This window comes from Lithobates pipiens, unplaced genomic scaffold (assembly GCF_037356315.1).
Source record: "Lithobates pipiens isolate NorthernLeopardFrog02 unplaced genomic scaffold, aLitPip1_a1.2 Scaffold_19, whole genome shotgun sequence".
NCBI lineage: Eukaryota > Metazoa > Chordata > Amphibia > Anura > Ranidae > Lithobates > Lithobates pipiens.
Genome location: NW_027507764.1, coordinates 576,677,054 through 576,698,697, shown reverse-complemented (window position 1 = coordinate 576,698,697; position 21,644 = coordinate 576,677,054). Strand labels below are relative to the sequence as shown.

The 21,644-nt window shown below is 47.3% G+C and overlaps 1 protein-coding gene across 1 annotated transcript in view; it reads left to right on the top strand.

Annotated features, from left to right (window-relative positions):
• Window positions 1-21,644, top strand: part of TRAPPC9 (trafficking protein particle complex subunit 9) — a 903,391-nt gene that overhangs the window by 12,600 nt on the left and 869,147 nt on the right. The window contains exons 5-8 of the mRNA XM_077493381.1: window positions 1,529-1,555; window positions 4,046-4,167; window positions 4,736-4,861; window positions 17,936-18,152. Of these exons, the coding sequence (XP_077349507.1) occupies window positions 1,529-1,555; window positions 4,046-4,167; window positions 4,736-4,861; window positions 17,936-18,152 (492 nt within the window). The remainder of the gene's footprint in view (window positions 1-1,528; window positions 1,556-4,045; window positions 4,168-4,735; window positions 4,862-17,935; window positions 18,153-21,644) is intronic.

The following is a 21,644-nucleotide window of genomic DNA, read 5'->3' as shown; positions in this document are numbered from 1 at the left end:
GCCTTCCGACCATCCAGGGCACTGTATGCATTGCAGGCCTTTTCAAACCACCTTCCAGAGCACTGTGCAGTTTTTACAGGTCTCCTCAGATCACCGTCCAGAGCGCTGTGCAGCATTACAGGCCTACTCAGACCACTGTCCAGAGCACTGTGCAGCATTAGAGGCCTCCTCAGACCACCATCCAGAGCACTGTGCAGCATTAGAGGCCTCCTCAGACCACCGTCCAGAGCACTATATTTATTGAAGTGTGCATTACAAGCCTCGTCAGACCACCTTCCAGAGCACTGTGCAGCATTTTCAGGCCTCCTCAGACCGTCCACCTGGAGTACTGTGTGCATCACAGGTCGCCTCCTCAGACCTCCCAGAGCGTGTAGTTTGTTCAAAACAAAATACTATAAATATTAACATAATATTCAATTTTTTTTATTTTTTTTACAACAGGAGTATATAATGAGTTTGAAAATTCTAAAGCAATGCTCAAAGAATGCATTTCAATTTAACCAAACTTATTTGATTGTTGTCGACTGAAATCTCCAGTACATTTTAGTCGATTAAAATCGAATGGGTTTAGTTAAATTGTAATGTATTATTTGAGCATTTCTCTAGAATTTCCAAACTAAAATGTATTGCAGGTTTTAGTCGACTAAAATGTATTGCAGGTTTCAGGCGACTAAAATGTACTGGAGGTTTTAGTCGACTTAAGACTAAAACTTAAAAAGATTTCAGAGGACTAAAATGTGATTAAAACTAAAATGGCATTTTGGCAAAAAGATTACGACTAAAACTACATCTAAATTTGACGCCAAAATGAGTACTGATCTGTAGCCCAGCGAATGAGAACTGGGCAAGGGTGGCAACATTTCTTGGGATTTCTGAGCAACAGAGGCAACTACGGCAAGTTAAAGCTAATCACCAGGCTCCCCACTTCCTGCCCCCAACCCTTTATAAGAAATTGCTGCCGTTAGATGCCCTTTTCATTTGCCTAAAGCCACAGTCATGTGACATTCGAGTCCCATGTCGTCTCTGCTCTTCTGTTTTACAGGAGGTAGTGTCCTCCTTTTGGTTGTCCACGTCACTCCCTGCGTGACTTGGACACCTCCTATAACTGTCCAGTGTCAGGGTCTTTTTAAGATCTAGAAGAGGAGTGAAGTCCGCGTCGGCTAACTGTTGAGGTCTGCCTGGAGCAGCCGTATCTTCAGCGCTGGATTAGTGGCCCTCCGCACACAGAAATGGGGCTGCTGAGACACGGTGGACTTGGGTGCGTATACTGTGCTTCACAAGATAAGAAAAAAACAAAATAGGTTTGTGGAGGAGGGTTAATATTTGCCCAGAATTGGGCTTTAAGAGCACATTGGGTTTTTGGCAGGATCAATTAGAGTTTTATTTTGTCTAGATATACATTTTAAAGTGTGATGGCTGACCTTTAAATCCTCTGTTATGTAACCCAGTTTATGAAGATCCTACAGTCCTTCAAAGTCCACCCTTTCCAAAAACCTGACCGCTTTTTCTTTCTTTCTCCATCTGACAGGAGCGCAGGAAGTGCTGATTGACCCCGGTAAGTAGATGGTTGCATTATATATGCTGTATTGATATCTCTAGTATTTTCTCATTTCAAGAGTATTATTAGTCACTCTTGTTAGTAAGCACTGAAAATAAAGGCTTAATATATGAATCAAACGCTAAAAACAGAAAGCCCAGACCCTGTCACTGGACCCTTTCATCAAAAATCTACCCATAAGATGATATGTGCATTTAACATATTGTATGCATGTTATTTGCCTGTAAAATCCTCCCTTGTGTAGATATCCAAAAGCCCTGAGACTGCCACAGGGTGCCGCCATCTTGGATGTGATGCCAACAGCCCCAGCAGACTCTGTTGTCACTCAAGTGACACTCTATAGCAGCCTTTCTCAACTGGGGTGCCGTCTGGATTTGTCAGGGATGTTGCAAATATCGGAAGCACTTTTTTTATAGCATCATGTATTGCTATGGTGTGTGTGTGTGTGTGTGTGTGTGTAGGCAAGCTGTAAGCACTGTAACAACCATTGATGCATAGCGTAATTTGTTGCCATGGGGCTGGCTGGCGGCAGGCCCGCCTACACCATAGCGTCTCATGATGTTGATGCAAGGCGGGTGGCATTCAGGGCTGCCCCCAGCATTCAGGAAAGTTTGGAAGTTCACCTCCCTCCAGACCTGCTCCACCTACCAGCTTCTGCCATGCTGCCACAGCTGTATGGGTGGGGGGCTCTGTGAAGGTTGACTCTGATGCATAGTGGGGTTCTGATGTGATGAGGGGGCTTCTGAAGTGATGGATAGACCTCTGATGTGATTGGAGGAGCTTCGATGTGATGAGAGGACCTCTGATGTGTTGGAGGTACCTCTGATGCATTGAGGGGTCCTCTGATGTGATGGATTAACTTCTGATGTTATAGGGATGGGAGGACCTTTGATGTGTTGGAGGTACTTCTCATGGAATAAGGGGTTCTCTGATGTCATAGGGATGAGAGGTCTGTTCATTTAATGGGGATGGGAGGACCTCTGATGTGATGTAGTGACCTCTGATAGAATGGAGGGACATATAATGGGATGGGAGGATCATTGATGTCATGGAGGGACCTGTGATGTGATGGGGACCTCTGATGTGATGGAGTGACCTCTGACAAGTTTTCTAACTCCAAAAGAAAAATGCTGACAGAGGAGGGACCTCCAGCCTTAACTCTGTTCCTGGTGAAAGAGGTATATCCTTTCTCTCCAATCAGCTCTTAGAGCTCTCCTTCTTGAGCTCTGCAAAGTGTAACTTCAGCTTTCCGCCCCCTTTTTTCCCCGACGTCTCATCTATGTGTATCACCTGAGTCCAGTGGGTATATGGAAGGGTTTACAACCCTTTTTAAAAGGTGTAAACTAAAAGGGATTTAATGTGTTTTTGCCAAATTATCTTACGGGTGAGTTTAGGATAATAAAGCAGTGAATTAATATATTGGGGTGGGGGAAGCGGATATCATTTTGTTGCTCTTCAGCCCCCAGAAAAGTAATCTCCAAACCATAAGCTGGAGCAGAATTCCAGAAGGGCCGTTTAGAAGTTCATCTTCTCACATCGTGTAAGCCCTTGTCCATACTGATGGCTAGATCTGAAGATCTGCCAGGAGCAGCGTGACAACATTGACCAATGTTGGGTTTAAATATCTAATGTAGAGTAATCAACTAACAGGTTCATTGCCCTGCTCTCCAATATAAGCTGTGCCAATTCCAGCATTGACTTAGTGCATACGCCGAGACCGCCGATCCTGATGCTGCAGCAGATTTGAAAACATGGTTAGTTAAAGAGATCCTGCCACCAACTTAAAACATTACAACACATAAAAATCCAGTATTTTAAGACTTAATTTCAGGGTTTTATTCACTTGCAATGAGCCGTTCAACTTGACAGAAGATTTGATTACACCAGATAGAGTAAATTCCCTTTCATAGCCCCCTCCCTCCATGCACATTTTAAACCTCCCCTCTTCTGGAAGTGTCTATATACTGTCTGTGCTGGCCCAGCTCCTGTTGACCTGATACATAAAAGATGACTTTCTCAACCTTTTTTTTTTTTTTTTTTTTTAAGCTCAACAAACTTTAGAAAGTATGCAAAATCTCAAGGCACCCCAGCTTAAAAAACATAAAATGTTACTTATTATTAATGGGAAACTTGAGCCTGGGACAATGCACACAAAAGGCTTGATGAAAGTGGCTTCATATCAGCCCCCCCCCCCCTCCCAGGATCACATCACAGGTCCCCCATAACATCAATGGTCCTCCCATCCCATTAGAGGTCCCCCTATTCTATCAGGAGTGACTCGTGCTGATAGCGGTTGAAGGAAGAAGCTGACAGAAATGAGACTCCCTGCTCTTGAAGGAGACAAGTAGACACTATAGAGGGCTATGCTTTGTTCATATTTCATGTCTGAGGTTTACTACCACTTTAAGTTTTTTTTTTTATATGAATTTTCAATAATAATAGAGATGCCAATAATAATTAATTTGTACATTTTGGTTCTCTCATAAGGTGCCCTGTCCACCAATGGGATCAATATGGATGCCAGTATGGAGATTGGACGAGCCAAAAACTGTCTGAGTCCTGATGACATCATAGAAAAGTACAAAGAAGCAATCTCTTACTATGGGAAGGTAGGAGAGAAACTGAGTGATAAATATCTCATCTGAGATAATAGAAACCGCAGCTTTGGCTGTATACTTAATAATGTCACTGTAGCTTTCTTCTTAACATTGTCACCAGTCTCTTAGTGAAGTATATTCTTAGTGATGTCACTGCTCTCTAGTGAATGGATAGGCTACATTCTCAGTGATGTCACCGCTCTCTAGTGAATGGATAGGCTGCATTCTCAGTGATGTCACCGGTCTCTAGTGAATGCATAGGATACATTCTCAGTGATGTCACCGCTCTCTAGTGAATGCATAGGATACATTCTCAGTGATGTCACCGCTCTCTAGTGAATGCATAGGATACATTCTCAGTGATGTCACCGCTCTCTAGTGAATGCATAGGATACATTCTCTGTGATGTCACCGGTCTTTAGTGAATGGATAAGCTGCATTCTCAGTGATGTCACCGGTCTCTAGTAATTGGATAGGATACATTCTCAGTTATGTCACCCAACTCTAGTGAATGCTGTTTTTGGAGACACGGGTTTTCTCTATGGATGAGTCTGTAAACCCTCTTTTATATTGTCCTCAGTCTAAGGCAGCGGGAGTCATCGAGCTGGAAGCCTGTGTGAAGGCGGTCCGTGTGTTGGCCATACAGAAGAAAAGCATGGAGGCCTCGGAGTTTCTGCAGAATGTGGTCTACATCAACCTGCGCCAGGTTAGTCATAAACCCTTAACAGCTAATGAAAACTGTGATGGATCTAGACATCAAAGACAGGTGAACTGTCTTTAAAGGGGAAAAGCTACAAATCTCAGGATGGTCTTGTTCCGCTCTTTTTGTCTGCCTGTCTCTGGCGGAGTGGATCTGATAATAAGCAAATGAGCAGTCCCCTATTTCCTGACACCCTAAGAGCCCATTCACACAGGGGCAACTCCTGATCCGACTTCAGGTCGCCCCTAGTCGCCTCAGGTCGCCTCAGGTCGGACAACATTTAAAAAGCAATGTAAGTGAATGAGAGCCGTGTTAATGCACGCTACTGAAGTCGCTCCGACTTCAAAAAAGGTTCCTGTACTACTTCTATCCGACTTGTAGGCGACCGGTACCCATTGATTTCAATGGAGGTCGCCTCCAAGTCGGATCTCCGTCTATACGGAGGCGACTTTGACAGAATTATCAGCTCTCAAGAGGGAACTCCACGGCAAATTTCTGAAAAAAATTTGGCGTGGGTTCCCCCTCCGAGAGCATACCAGGCCCTTAGGTCTGGTATGGATTCCAAGGGGAACCCCCTACGCCGAAAAAACGGCGTGGGGGTCCCCCCCAGATCCACACCAGACCCTTATCCGAGCACGCTACCCGGCCGGCCAGGAAAGGGGGTGGGGACGAGCGGGCGCCCCCCCCCCTCCTGAGCCGTACCAGGCCGCGTGCCCTCAACATGGGGGGGTGCCTTGGGGGAGGGGGGGCGTGCGGCCCCCCCACCCCAAAGCACCTTGTCCCCATGTTGATGAGGACAAGAGCCTCTTCCCGACAACCCTGGCCGTTGGTTGTCGGGGTCTGCGGGCGGGGGGCTTATCGGAATCCGGGAGCCCCCTTTAATAAGGGGGCCCCCGGATACCGGCCCCCCACCCTATGTGAATGAGTATGGGGTACAATGTACCCCTACCCATTCACCTGTGAAATAAAGTACAATAAAACACACAACACAGAGAAAAAGTATTTTATTGCACAGCCGGGGGTCTTCCGTCTTCGGGGGTCTTCTCGCCGGACTCCTCCGCTATGTGTGTGTAGCTCTTTTGCCAGCGGAGGAGTCCGGCTTTCTTCCTCCCCGCCGCCGGCCTCTTCTCCCGACTTCGGGGGTCTTGTCCCCCTCTTCGGTTCTTCTGCCGGGCCACCGCGCCTGGTCCGGTGGCCCGGTCTTCTGTCGCCGTCTTCCGTTCTTCTGTCGCCGCCTTCGGTTCTTCTGCCGGGCCACCGCGCCTTCTTATAGCTCTTTTACAGGCGGTGGCCCGGTCTTCCGTCGCCGCCGCCGCCTTCCGTTCTTCTCCTTCTTCTTCTCCTGGAGATGTTGACTCGACGAGCTCTCCGGCCACAATGCCAGGGACGCGCTCCGCTGCCTCTTATATAGGGACAATGGGGCGGTGTCACATGGGTTGATGTCACATGGGTTGGTCACATGGGTTGATGTCACATGGTAAGGGGGCGGGGTCACCATGTGACATCAACCCATGTGACCAACCCATGTGACATCAACCCATGTGACACCGCCCCATTGTCCCTATATAAGAGGCAGCGGAGCGCGTCCCTGGCATTGTGGCCGGAGAGCTCGTCGAGTCAACATCTCCAGGAGAAGAAGAAGGAGAAGAACGGAAGGCGGCGGCGGCGGCGACGGAAGACCGGGCCACCGCCTGTAAAAGAGCTATAAGAAGGCGCGGTGGCCCGGCAGAAGAACCGAAGGCGGCGACAGAAGAACGGAAGACGGCGACAGAAGACCGGGCCACCGGACCAGGCGCGGTGGCCCGGCAGAAGAACCGAAGAGGGGGACAAGACCCCCGAAGTCGGGAGAAGAGGCCGGCGGCGGGGAGGAAGAAAGCCGGACTCCTCCGCTGGCAAAAGAGCTACACACACATAGCGGAGGAGTCCGGCGAGAAGACCCCCGAAGACGGAAGACCCCCGGCTGTGCAATAAAATACTTTTTCTCTGTGTTGTGTGTTTTATTGTACTTTATTTCACAGGTGAATGGGTAGGGGTACATTGTACCCCATACTCATTCACATAGGGTGGGGGGCCGGTATCCGGGGGCCCCCTTATTAAAGGGGGCTCCCGGATTCCGATAAGCCCCCCGCCCGCAGACCCTGACAACCAACGGCCAGGGTTGTCGGGAAGAGGCCCTTGTCCTCATCAACATGGGGACAAGGTGCTTTGGGGTGGGGGGGCCGCACGCCCCCCCTCCCCCAAGGCACCCCCCCATGTTGAGGGCACGCGGCCTGGTACGGCTCAGGGGGGGGGGGCCGCCCGCTCGTCCCCACCCCCTTTCCTGGCCGGCCGGGTAGCGTGCTCGGATAAGGGTCTGGTGTGGATCTGGGGGGGACCCCCACGCCGTTTTTTCGGCGTAGGGGGTTCCCCTTGGAATCCATACCAGACCTAAGGGCCTGGTATGCTCTCGGAGGGGGAACCCACGCCAATTTTTTTTCAAAAATTTGCCGTGGAGTTTCCCCTTGAGCTCATTCTCTGCTTGGCCGCGGCAAAAGTCGCCTGGCCTGGGGCGACTTGTAAGTCGTCCCAAGTCGCGCTTGAAGTCATCACAAGTCGTTTTGAAGTCGTCCCAAGTCGCCGCTGTCAAGTCGTGTCCAAGTAGCCTGATCAAGTCGCCTACAAGTCGTGTTGCCCCTGTGTGAATGGGCTCTAACAATGAGCAGTCCCCTATTTCCTGACACCCTAACAATGAGCAGTCCCCTATTTCCTGACACCCTACCAATGAGCAGTCCCCTCTTTCCTGACACCCTACCAATGAGCAGTCCCCTCTTTCCTGACACCCTGGCAATAAGCATTCCCCTCTTTCCTGGCAATGAGCAGTCCCCTCTTTCCTGACACCCTGGCAATGAGCAGTCCCCTCTTTCCTGACACCCTAACAATGAGCAGTCCCCTCTTTCCTGACACCCTAACAATGAGCAGTCCCCTCTTTCCTGACACCCTAACAATGAGCAGTCCCCTCTTTCCTGACACCCTAACAATGAGCAGTCCCCTCTTTCCTGACACCCTAACAATGAGCAGTCCCCTCTTTCCTGACACCCTAACAATGAGCAGTCCCCTCTTTCCTGACACCCTAACAATGAGCAGTCCCCTCTTTCCTGACACCCTAACAATGAGCAGTCCCCCCTTTCCTGACACCCTAACAATGAGCAGTCCCCTCTTTCCTGACACCCTAACAATGAGCAGTCCCCTCTTTCCTGACACCCTAACAATGAGCAGTCCCCTCTTTCCTGACACCCTAACAATGAGCAGTCCCCTCTTTCCTGACACCCTAACAATGAGCAGTCCCCTCTTTCCTGACACCCTAACAATGAGCAGTCCCCTCTTTCCTGACACCCTAACAATGAGCAGTCCCCTCTTTCCTGACACCCTAACAATGAGCAGTCCCCTCTTTCCTGACACCCTAACAATGAGCAGTCCCCTGTTTCCTGACACCCCGGCAATGAGCAGTCCCCTCTTTCCTGACACCCTGGCAATGAGCAGTCCCCTCTTTCCTGACACCCTGGCAATGAGCAGTCCCCTCTTTCCTGGCAATGAGCAGTCCCCTCTTTCCTGGCAATGAGCAGTCCCCTCTTTCCTGGCAATGAGCAGTCCCCTCTTTCCTGGCAATGAGCAGTCCCCTCTTTCCTGGCAATGAGCAGTCCCCTCTTTCCTGGCAATGAGCAGTCCCCTCTTTCCTGGCAATGAGCAGTCCCCTCTTTCCTGGCAATGAGCAGTCCCCTCTTTCCTGGCAATGAGCAGTCCCCTCTTTCCTGGCAATGAGCAGTCCCCTCTTTCCTGGCAATGAGCAGTCCCCTCTTTCCTGACACCCTGGCAACGAGCAGTCCCCTCCTCCCTGACACCATGAAATATTTAGTGAATGCCATTCTCTCTGTATCGAGCTCCATATGCGGCTTGTAAGAACCATATGGGCCGAATTAGAGAAGATCAGTCACATCCACACTAAAAGGCACGGATGGAGGAGTGTCCACTACCGGCTATTGTGTTCAGGAGGCTATGCCACCTGTGGCTATTGTATTTGGGCGGCTGTGGCTGCTTGGGTGCATTGGCACTGCCGTACAGTGACTGCATCTGACTTTTTGTTGAGCCAGTTGGTGCTTGCAGGGGCCACCTATGACTTCAATTTCAACAAGCTTTGGATCATATTCAAGCTGTCTAGGAGGGCCTTCAATCAGGATGATGGACAGTGGCTCCGTGAAGCACAACAGGAAAATTAAAGTGACACTAATCTCTAGTTTAAAAAAAATAAAAATCTTAGTAATGTATATATTCTTAACACACAAAAGTCCCTTCCATTTCTCTCACCCTCCTCCAAATCTCCTTTTTTTTTTGCTGCTGTAATGCCACCTCCTTTTAGGACAAGGGTTGACAATTAAGGCAGTATTAAACCCAAAACCATACATTTTATTATATTGCAGCTTCCCAATTCTTAGATGTGATGGCTGCGATAGTTTCCTTTTTTAGGTTTTCTTTCTTTTATTTTTACCTACCGAACCTGCCAAGAAGTCTGTTTTTCAAAAGAAGCAGCACTTTTGCAGATGGTGCTAAATGATTTGGCTCATCTTTGTAACTGATACTGACAGGAGTGCTTACAATGATCAGATTTTATTTATTTATGTAAAACCTTTATCACTAAAGGGGGAAAAAAAACAACTTTTTGCTGTAACTATTTTTAAAGTGTTAGCTGTACAGCCGTAGCCAAAAGTTTTGAGACTGACACAAATTTCCACACAGTCTGCTCTGCTGCTTCAGTGTTTTTAGATCTTTTTGGCAGATGTTACTATGGTATACTGAAGTATAATTACAAGAATTTCATACGTGTCATAGGCTTTTATTGACAATTACATTCAGTTTATGCAAAGAGTCAATATTTGCAGTGTTGACCCTTCTTTTTCAAGACCTCTGCAATTTGCTGCTGTCCATCAAATTCTGGGCCACATTCTGACTGATGGCAGCTCAGTCTTGCAAATTCAACGCTTGTGCCTCCTACACATGAGCGGATTTTCTGTCAGAAAAAATATGGATGTCCTCCTAGAGACAGCCCAACTGGCCCTTTGAGGCCCTCTGAAATGCCCTATATAGGGGCTCTCAAGTACCCTTTAACACTGGCAGTTAAGGCAATTTTTAAGGCTTGGCACATTGTAGTGATTAAAACTAATTTGGTAAAGGCCAAATGGTCCCCTAATACACCGCTCTGTTGTAACCCAAGACTGAAAGAATTCCACTCTCTACAGGACCCAGGTTTGTGGGCCGGTAAGGGCATCAAACATTTGAGGGATATCTGTGACGAGTCAGGATTATTTACATTTGATAGGCTGAAAAATAAATTCCGACTTCCGAACTCTTTCTTCTTCAGGTTCCGGCAGGTCCGCCATGCCTTTGACTCACAATTCAAAACAGTTCAGCTTCGGCTGGAATATGATGACATGGAAACCATTCTAGAAGATGCTGATCTCTTAAAACCACTATCCCAAATTTACCGAGCACTTCTACCATCCGTCCAGGTCAGACTGGATGGTCTGCGTGGTCTGTGGCGGGCGGAGGTGCAGGAGCTGGACAGCGAGGACTGGGAAGACGTGAGATTATCCACTCCAGCCGCTGGTTTGCTACTAGGGATAAACTGATCCAATTCAAAAACCTACACAGGATCCACTATACGCCCCAACGCCTCCACCGCATACACCCAGCCATGTCGGCCAGCTGTTGGAGATGTTCTGGTGCTCCTGCAGATTTCACGCATATATTTTGGGATTGCCCACAAATTCAGGACTATTGGCGGGAGGTAACTCAATTCATTCATAGTTTAACTATTATTCCTATTCCCCTGACAATCAGTGTCTGCCTCCTTGGCCTAGTGCAACAACTGGCGTTTTCCAAAGCAACACGCACCCTAATAGGTATCCTTCTCTTCTATGCGAGAAAAGCCATTGTATTGAAGTGGAAGTCAACCACTCCCCCCACATTGTCCTCATGGAAGCAATGGGTTAACGCAATGATACCCCTCTATAAAGCAACATATCTGTCCTGAGGATGCCCCAAAAAATATGACAAGGTCTGGCATTTGTGGACTGACTCCACCATAGATGATCAGCCCTTAGGGGATCAACCTATATAGATCTCCTTTATCTCTATCTAGCTTTCCTAAGCGCTGAAGCCTAGACCCCAGTTGGTTAGTTGGAGAGGCTAACTTAAAAAAGCAAAGCCACTACATATATTTTACATCTATCCTCAAATGCCCTTATAGAGTCCAAGGCCAATAACTAAAACCGGGAGACAGTCCCCGAAGAAACAATATCTCATTGCAAATTTCTAACATGTGTTACCTGAGCATCGAGTTGTGTGGTGTTTAGTTATGTTGCTTTTAGATAATCGGTTAGTAGTGATATGTTATGCACATTCCTGTGTTCACCGGTTGGCTGGGGTATGCCCAAAGGCCCTGTTTTGTACTGCAAAAGAAAAAAATAATTAAATAGAAACAATAAAATAAAAACCTGGATGTTTTTTCCAACGGAATTCCGCTCAAGCTTGGCTTGCATACACACGGTCACACAAAAGTTCTCTGAACTTTCGACTGTCAAGAACGCGGTGATGTACAACACTACGGCGAGCCGAGAAAATTAAGTTCAGTGCTTCCGAGCATGCGTCAAATTGTTTCCGAGCATGCGTAGGAATTTTGCAAGTCGGAATTTGTACAGACGATCAGAATTTCCGATTGGAAATTTTTCCAACCGAAAAATAGAGAACCTGCTCTCAATCTTTGGCTGGCTGGAATTCTGCCAGCAAAAGTCTGATGGAGCACACACACGGTGGGAATTTCTGACCAAAAGCTCACATCTGACTTTTTCTGGCAGAATATCTCATCGTGCGTGTTTTCAGAATTTTGTGGGATTTTTGTTCACCCGTCTCTTGAGGACTGACCACAAGTTCTGAATGGGATTCAGGTCTGGGGAGTTTCCTGGCCATGGACCCAAAATGTTGATGTTTTGTTCCCCAAGCTACTTGGTTATCACTTTTGCCTTATGACAAGGTGCTCCATCATGCTGGAAAAAGGCATTGTTCCTCACTAAATTGTTCTTGGATGGTTGGGAGAAGTTACTCCCGGAGGATGGTTTTATACCATTCTTTATTCATGGCTGTGTTCTTAGGCAAAATTGTGAGTGAGCCCCACTCCCTTGGCTGAGAGGCAACCCCACACATGAAGTCTCAGGGTGCTTTACTGTTGGTATGACACAGGACTGATGGTAGCACTCACCTTTTCTTCTCCGGACAAGGTTTTTTCCAGATGCCCCAAACAATCGGAAAGGGGATTCATCAGAGAAAATGACTTTACCCCAGTCTTCAGCAGTCCAATCCCTGTACCTTTTTGCAGAATATCAGTCTGTCCCAGATGTTTTTCCTAGAGAGAAGTGGCTTCTTTGCTGCCCTTTTTGACACCAGGCCATCTTCTCACTGTGTGTGCCGATGTCCTCACACCAGCTTGCTGCCATTCCTGAGCAAGCTCTGCACTGGTGGTGCCCCAATTCCGCAGCAGAATCAACTGTTGTAGACGGTCCTGGCACTTGCTTGACTTTCTAGGGCACCCTGAAGCCTTCTCACAATAATTGAACCTCTCTCCTTGAAGTTCTCGATGATCCGATAAATGGTTGATTTTAGGTGCAATCTTAGTAGCAGCAATATCCTTGCCTGTGAATCCCTTTTTGTGCAAAGCAATGATGACTACACGTGTTTCCTTGCAGGTAACTCTGGTTAACAGAAGAACAATGATTTCAAGCACCACCTTCCGTTTAGAGCTTCCAGTCTGTTATTCTGAGGGTCCTTTTACATGGGTGTTCCACCTGGCAGACTCTGCTTTGGGTATCGATCCGCTGATCCCTGCTGAGCAGGTGGATGACGGGTCCGTCTCCGATCACTGCGCAGAGACGGACCTGTCAGTGCCTGGCTCTTCTCTATGGGGAGGTTGGATGAAAACGGACTGCCTTCTGTTTTCATCTGATTCCATCCGACCTGCTGGAGGAATTGAAAATGGGGTCTCCATCCATCTGGATTTCATAGACTGGATCAGATCGGATATCGGCGGATGTCAGCAGACATGTCACCGCTGACATCCGCTGCCCCATAGGAGTGAATGGAGGCTGCGATCAGGTCTGCAGGAAAAACAGACAGGCGGACCTGATCGGAAAGCCCGTGTGAAAGGGCCCTAACTCAGTCAGCAGTACAGAGTGATTTCCAGCCTTGTCTTCGTCAACACTGACACCTGTGTTACGAGAGAATCACTGACATGATGTCGGCTGGTCCTTTTATGGCAGAGCTGAAATGCAGTGGAAATGTTTTTTTGGGTGTTCAGTTCATTTTCATGGCAAAGAGGGACTTTGCAATTGCAATTCATCTGATCACTCTTCATAACATTCTGTAGTATATGCAACTTGCCATTGTAAAAACTGAGGCAGCAGACTTTGTGAAAAATTAAAATTTTTGTCATTCTCAAAACTTTTGGCTAGAGCTGTAGTTTTGCTTCAATATGCTAGTGTATTTAAATCTGCTAGTACATCTTACACTCCTCTCCCCTCAGATTAGCAATGCTGCTGTCCAAATGCAAGCAGCAATATCTTGCCTGTCAATCCCTTTTTGTGCAAAGCAATGATTTCAAGCACCACCCTCCTTTTGAAAGCTTCCAGTCTGTTATTCTCAGGGTCCTTTGACACAGGCCTTTCCGCCCGGCGGATTCTGATTTGCTCAGCGGGGTATCGATCCGCTGATCCCCACTGAGCAGGCGGATGACAGGTCCGTCTCCACTCACTGTGCAGACATGGACTTGTCAGAGCTCAGCTCCTCTATGGGGAGATCGGATGAAAACGGATCCGCCTGTCCGCTTTCATCCTGTGCTCCTTCATCCACAGTCGGGCGTCCTAATACAGGAAGTATGTTACTGGCCAGATCAGGTGAAAACCGAGGGGGGAAAAAAGCCTAACAAAAAAAGAAAACTAATGCAGACACCACATCTGAAATATATTACATTTTTGGTTTTGCATTTAATACCTCTTTAAATTCCATTATAAGTGCAGGGTATACTTTCCAAGTCCCAATAACACCAGACTTCTGTTAGAATTAATTAAATATCCCATGTATATAGGTACAAAAGAGTTGGCGCTTATCATGGGCAACAAACACTCAAAGGGCAGCCCATTGATGTGAAAGGGCTGCCCTATTTGCATCACGTGAAAATTGTACAACAAAAATCGCAGGCGGGAGTGCTAGTTCCCACTATGCAATATGTGAATGGGGCCTATGTAACTACTGCTATCTGTACCAAGACCTGAGAACCTTATCAGAAATATATCATTGCTGCATACCTGAAACTGAGATTGCATGACAGCATCTGCAGTACTTGCATGTGGGCACTAGGTGTCACCAATGCTCCTTGGTTATTATGTGCAAGCTGTGATTTCGGTGTCGGGGAATATGAAATCGCAGTCGCTGTACTTTTTATGCAGTGCGCTGTTTGTACTTTTTTCCTTTATTTTTTTTAACTCATTTTTTTTTCCGTTTGGTGGTTATGAAAGTTTTGTGCCAGTTAAAACTTTCATTATCTTTGCATAGTCTATAAGCCAGCTTATTAAGCAGTGTAATGATAGCATAATGCTAAGAGTACTTGGAGAGCTGTGAAAATTTGAACTACAGCTGCCGTTGTGTTGCTCCATTGTTAGGAAGTGTAAAACTGCATAGAGAAAGAGAAACCCTATCTAAAGCAGAACTCCGCCCTTCCTTCCAGTCTTGCACAGTTGTACCTAGGGGCGGACTGTCCATTGGGCCACTCGGGCACTTCCCGATGGCCCCGAGCCACTAGGGGGGCCCAATCAGGGTTGTCAGCCTCAGTAAAACCAGGCACAGTATGTAAAAATCTGTGTGTTTTTTTTTTTTTTTTTACATATGTCTCTGAAATGTCCCTTACTGACATCCTTTTGCTCTAAAAATCCAGAGATTATAGCTGCCCCACCTCTCCAGTACCTTCTCAGCCAATAGAAACATGTCTGTGTATACTGTGTGTACATGTATGTGTATACTGTGTATGTGTATACTGTGTGTTTGTATACTGTGTCTGTGTATACTGTGTGTACATGTATGTGTATACTGTGTGATTGTGTGTGTGTATACTGTGTGGCCCCATAAACTCGGATTGCCCGGGGGCCCCATAATCTCCTATTGCCCGGGGTCCCCATGAGTTGTCAATCCACCCCTGGTTGTACCGGCTCCTCTCCTGCACTGAGATGGCTTACTCTGGTTTCACCGCACACTGTGAGCTTCTCACTACAGAAGATAATCGAATATAGTAGTTTTAATCTGTAAAAGATTCTAAGGTATTGGACTGAGCAGACACACTTCTACAGTGCATCCGGAAAGTATTCACAGCGCTTCACTTTTTCCACATTTTGTTATGTTACAGCCTTATGCCAAAATGGATTAAATTCATAATTTTCCTCAAAATTCTACTAACAATACCCCATGATGACAATGTGAAAGAAGTCTGTTTGAAATCTTTGCACATTTATTAAAAATAAAAGATGAAAAAAAAATCCCATGTACATAAGAAGTCACAGACTTTTCTCAATACTTTATTGCAGCTCCTTTGGCACCAATTACAGCCTCAAGTCTTTTTGAGTATGACGCTACAAGATTGGCCTATTTTTGGGCAGTTTCTCTCATTATTCTTCTTTACAGGACCTCTCAAGCTCCATCAGGTTGGATGGGGAGCGTCGGTGCACGGCCATTTTCAGATCTCTCCAGAGATGTTCAATCGGGTCCAAGTCTGGGTGTCATAGTTATGCAGTAACTTTCTCTGTCAGCTTACCTCTCCTCATGTGTTCAGACTAAGAGGCCAGCCGGTTCCACCTATCTGTTTTTATAACCTCTCCTCTAAGCATGGCTCCACCCCAGGCCCTATCAGGGAACCCTATATTAACCTGTGCAAGCCAGTGGTGCTGATCAACCATTGTGTATGCATTGTGTGTTTGGCTTCCTGTTTCCTGCTTGCCATGTGCTATTCATTTGTCTCTGTTACCGACCTTGGTGTGATCTTGACTATTCCTGTCTGCTCCTGACCTTGACCTTTTTGACGTGTCCCCGACTATCCCTGTATGCCTGTGACCCTGAACCTTTGGCGTGTACTCCGTTGTTCCTGTCTGCTAGTCGCCCTGACCTCTGCCTTATCCCTTTACTATCCTTGTTGTTCCAGCCTGCTGTTTCCTTCTCCTGTAGTCTACCTTGAGCATGAGCTGTGAGACCCTAGGGGCCACGACCTGGAGCCAGACTGCAACGCAGTCCATCCTCACCACTGGAGGCTCTGGTGAACACCTGTTGGCTCTTAGACTCTGCACCCTGGGGAATCTATGCTCCAGCTCCCACTGTGTTAGTGATCCAGTAGACCTGCTTCCTGAACCTCCCTGGGTACAATCCGCAGCAGTCGGTCCTAGGGTCCACTATCTTAGCGGTGCACTTCTGACTCCTACAGAGTGCATCTGTCACCTGGTCTCAGGTGACCTTACACTGGGCTCTGGCTGGGCCACTCAAGGACATTCACAAAGTTGTCCCGTAGCCACTCCTTTGTTATCTTGGCTGTGTGCTTAGGGTCATTGTCCTGTTGGAAGATGAACCTTCGCCCCAGTCTGCGGTCCAGAGAGCTTTGGAGGAGGTTTTCATCAAGGATGTCTCTGTACATTGCTGCATTCATCATTCCCTCGATCCTGACTAGTCTCTCAGTTCTTGCTGCTGAAAAACATTGCCAGAGCGGGATGCTGCTACAACCATGCTTCACTGTAGGGATGGTATTAGCCAGTTGATGAGCGGTGCCTGGTTTCCTCCAGACATGACGTTTGCCATTCAGACCAAAGAGTTCAATCCTTGTTTCATCAGACCAGAGACTTTTGTTTCTCATTGTCTGAGAATCCTTCATGGGCCTTTTGGCAAATTCCAGGCGGGCTGTCATGTGCCTTTTACTGAGGAGCGGCTTCCGTCTGGCCACTCTACCATACAGGCCTGATTGGTGGAGTTCTGCAAAGGTTTTTTTTCTTCTGGAAGGTTCTCCACTCTCCAGAGAGAAACACTGGAGCTCTGTCAGAGTGACCATCGGGTTCTTGGTGACCTCCCTGACTAAGGTCCTTCTCCCCCAATTGCTCAGTTTGCCTGGGTGGCCCGCTCTAGGAAGAGTCCTGGTGGTTCCAAACTTCTTCCATTTACAGACGATGGAGACCACTGTGCTCATTGGCACCTTCAATGCTGCAGAAATGTTTCTGTACCCTTCCTCAGATCTGTGCCTCCATACAATCCTGTCTTGGAGGTCTACAGACAATTAGTTGTATTTCATGGCTTGGTTTGTGCTCTGACATACACCGTTAGCTGTGGGACCTTATATAAACACGTGTGGACACAGGTGGACTCCAACCAAGTTGTAGAACCATCTCAAGGATGATCAGGATGCACCTGAGCTCAATTTTGAGTGTCATGGCAAAGGTTTTGAATACTTATGTACATGAGATTTTTTTGTTTCTTTTATTTTTAATAAATTTGCAAAGATTTCAAGCAAACTTTTTTCACGTTGTCTTTATGGGGTATTGTTTTGTAGAATTTTGAGGAGAGAGAGTTTAATCAATTTTGGAATAAGGCTTTAACATAACAAAATGTGTGAAAAAGTTAAGAGCTTTGAATACTTTCCGGATGCACTATATAACCTAATATGCTTTATCCTTTTTTATTATTTTTATTATTACTTTAATGGACAATCATATTGTGTACATCAGGAATATTTTGTATATTTGGATAAGTGGGCATTTTTGTGTACTAAGGAATGTGATTGTATTATTTTATTAGAATGTGTCGCTTTTAAATAAAAAATGCCAAAAAAATAATAAAATGCAGAAAATGCAGTGGGGGGGGGGGGGGGCTGGCTTGAAAAAAATGAATGCACCGTACAAGCTGATGGATCGGATTTGTTTCAGTTCGTCTTCCCTGATGGCCCGGATGTATAAAACTGTCCTTTTTCTCTTTTCTCAGCTATCTGAAGAGGAGAAGATTCAGAGGTACAGCGTTCTCTCCGAGTTGTACGAGCTCATTGGCTTTCACCGCAAGTCCGCTTTCTTCAAGAGGGTGGCCGCCATGCAGTGCGTGGCCCCGACCATCCCGGAGCCCGGCTGGAAAGCTTGTTACAAACTCCTACTAGAGACCTTGCCTGGATACAGCTTGTCCCTGGACCCCAAAGACTTCAGCAAAGGTAAGAAGAGTCTTCTATAAGCAGAATAAGACAATGAAGTTCACAACGTGGAAGGATCTGGAATGTACACCAACCCTACTCAACTCTTTTACCTGGTAACCTTGTGACAGCCACATAATGTATATGTGTGGCATCAAAGAGGGTGAGCTTTAACGGTCAAGGTTTCTGTGCTGGGAGCATGCAGTGGGCACGCTCTGTGCTGAGAGCGCGCCGGCTGCACGCTCCCATCACAGTGACCGTGCTTTCATAGGCAGCTTCCAGTCTCCAGTACTGATCGGGAGCCCGTCCTGCCTTGTCATCCAATCGCAGTGGTCACGTGACTGGGCACGACCCAATTAAAAAAGATGCCCGTGCAGAAAGGGGTAAAAATAATACTAAAGGCTCCAATTTAACCACTTCAGCCCCTGAATATTTTCCCCCTTAATGACCAGGCCATTTTTTAATTATTTTTTTGCGATACGGCACTGCATCGCTTTAACTGATAATTTCGCAGTCGTGCGGCGCTGTACCCAAGCAAAATTGACACCAGAAAAACACAGGAACACGTTCAGTGCGGTGCGATTTTTCAGCCGATTGGAACTCGCACTGGATCTCACAAAAATGAGTGCATGCACCACTGCAACTGGATTGCATGGTGGTGCGGTACTACTCCATCTGCGTTTGGGGTATCATTAACAATATATTGACACCCGCAGCAGATCGCACACCCAGTGTGTCTTCAATGTGGTGCAGGAAGTGTGCACAGAACGGGAGGTTTCCCACCCCGCGTTCTGGTGTGAAAATGGGCCTTTGAAGCTGAAACCACCATACAAAATTTTAGGCCCCAAGGAGCTTTTTGACATAATGTACAAGCACGTACAGCATATGTGCTCATTGTGGCAGATTTTCTACGCAAACCAATTTCCGCTGGCTCTGGGATGTCCATGCTCCTCTCCATCCCCAGCACTTCTTCACCTGGGTATTAGGTCTTCTGCCATCTTCATTGGCCAGGCAGAGATGGCATAACTCGCACACAGTTACTTTGTTATGGCACATAAATGTGTCAAGACTGTACACTATGTATTGAATGACTTGGTGTTGTCAGAAACCATGAAATCAGGATGAGACAGAACTACAGGTAAATCACACTTATTTAGTAATAAAAGTAAAAAGAACAAACGTGGTCAAAACATAGCCAAAGTTCAGTAACCCGGAACGGATAGTCAGCCAAGCCAGAAGTTCAGGGATCAACGTAGTGGAACAGCAAGCAGGATCTAGAGCCAGAAGGGATGTCAGAAAAGCAAGTCTTTAAACAGGAACACGGGAGATGTTTCTTGTGATGTTGACCAAGGCGAAGGTACCGTATATACTCGAGTATAAGCCGAGATTTTCAGCCTCTTTTTTGAGGCTGAAAGTGCCCCCCTTGGCTTATACTCGAGTCATCGCCGTCTGCCTGCCCGATCAGCGTGTTGAGCAGACAGACGGCGGCCATTCTACTATTCAAAAGCCGCGCCTCCCTGTCTGTGATAGGCGGAACACTCAATTTCCCAGCAGTCAGTGTTCCACCTATCACGGACATCCGCTCATTCTCATACTACGGACGAGGATGAGAGGATGTCCGTGATAGGCGGAAAACACTGACTGCTGGGAAATTGAGTGTTCCGCCTATCACAGACAGGGAGGCGCGGCTTTTGAACAGAGGAATGGCCGCCGTCTGTCAGACCAGGAGAGCATGGCACACAGGGGCTGCAGATCGGCACAGGTAGGCAGGGACGGACGGGACACAGGGACGGACGGGACACAGGGACGGGACACAGGGACAGACGGGACACAGGGACAGACGGGACACAGGGACGGACAGGACACAGGGACGGACGGGACACAGGGATGGACACAGGGATGTCTCACCCTCGGCTTATACACGAGTCAATAAGTTTCCCAGTTTTTTTGTGGTAAATTGGGGGCCTCGGCTTATATTCGGGTCGGCCTATACTCGAGTATATACGGTAGATCTCCTCTGGACTGGATGGCTTAAGTAGGCAGAAATGACGAGCAGGATATCAACAGATGAGCAACTGTGGAGAGATAGGAGCTGGCAATTAGCCATCAGCTGAGCGGCCAGTTCAGAGAAGGAAGCCCAGCCCTGACAGGTAAACTCTAATGAGGGACATTTTAGAGACTTAAAGTGTTTGTTGCCCCAACATTTCATATTCCTGATACAGTGTGTGCCTGCTGTGCCATGTACTTGTATGAGAAAGTATCCTGTTCTCTTTGTATTGCTTCCTTTATGTGAAATACCTGGTGATCCTGCCAGTCTCCTTGCTTTCCTATTAAAAACTGACCACGCTGAGCAGGAGAGCACAGTGTGGTCAGTTCTTTAGCTGGCCTGCTTTCTTCCAATGACCATACTTGTTGTCCTGATACTCCTACCCTGCACAGCCACTCACTGGGACCCCAGCTCCACTGCCAAAATAGAAGTCAACGAACTGTGATCCGGTGCTCTAGCCAAATGTCAGCCGTTTTTTTTTTTTTTTTGTGTGTAGGGGGCTTAAAGTGATTGTAAACGATCACCTTGTAAAACTTAAAACAGGAAGGCTGGCAACTCAGAAGCTCTTGAATAAAAGTACTTTATTGGTTACATGGGTACACGGGCCAAGAAGGCTTAGCTGAAACGCATCAGTGTATAGCCTGTACCCATGTAACCAATAAAGTACTTTTATTCAAGAGCATCCGAGTTGTCCGCCTTCCTGTTTTAAGTTTTACAAGTTGATCGTTTACAATCACTTTAAGCCCCCTACACACAGGTCGAATGTCGGGAGACATTTGCTAGTTAAAAAAAAAAAACGGCTGACATTTGCCCCATGAGCGTGTCAGCTAGTCTGGCAGAAGCCGGCCAGTTTGGCTGGCTTCTGTCGAATGAGAATGCTGGAAAACCAGCGGCGAACCGGCTCCCGATCAGTGCTCTCAGCCAATGGCTGAGAGCCCTGAACAGAATGTTCTGGTGGGGAGGGCGTCCCCCTGTCAGAACACAACAGCTCAGCGGGGAAGATCACTGTACTAACGCCGGGCGAGCATGCTGGAAAACAAGCGGCCAACCGTCTCCCGATTAGCACTGACAGGAGTGTTCTGGCCAGGGTTGTCCCTCGGTCATAACACAACAGCTCAGCGGTGGCGATTGCTGTACTAACATTGGAAGGTTAGTACAGCAGCTCAGACTGGAGCTATTAGCGCGTACCAGGCTTTACTATAAGGTTGGCGTTTCCATCATTTCTTATCTTTGAAGGTTTCTACAAGGACATCCTGTAAGACCCTTTAAGGCCCCCGTATGGATGGAGAGATGTACTAGGACACGCCCTCCCTAAACCTTTTACCGAAGTACCCAGTGCTTCTCCTATTGTGCTATGGGAAAAGCCTAGCATTGTCATGAAAGGCTGGAAGAGCCAAGAGGTGATAAAGGTCTGCCACACCCCACCCCAAAAACAGACTTCTGAGCCTGATGTCTCAAACTGCCCC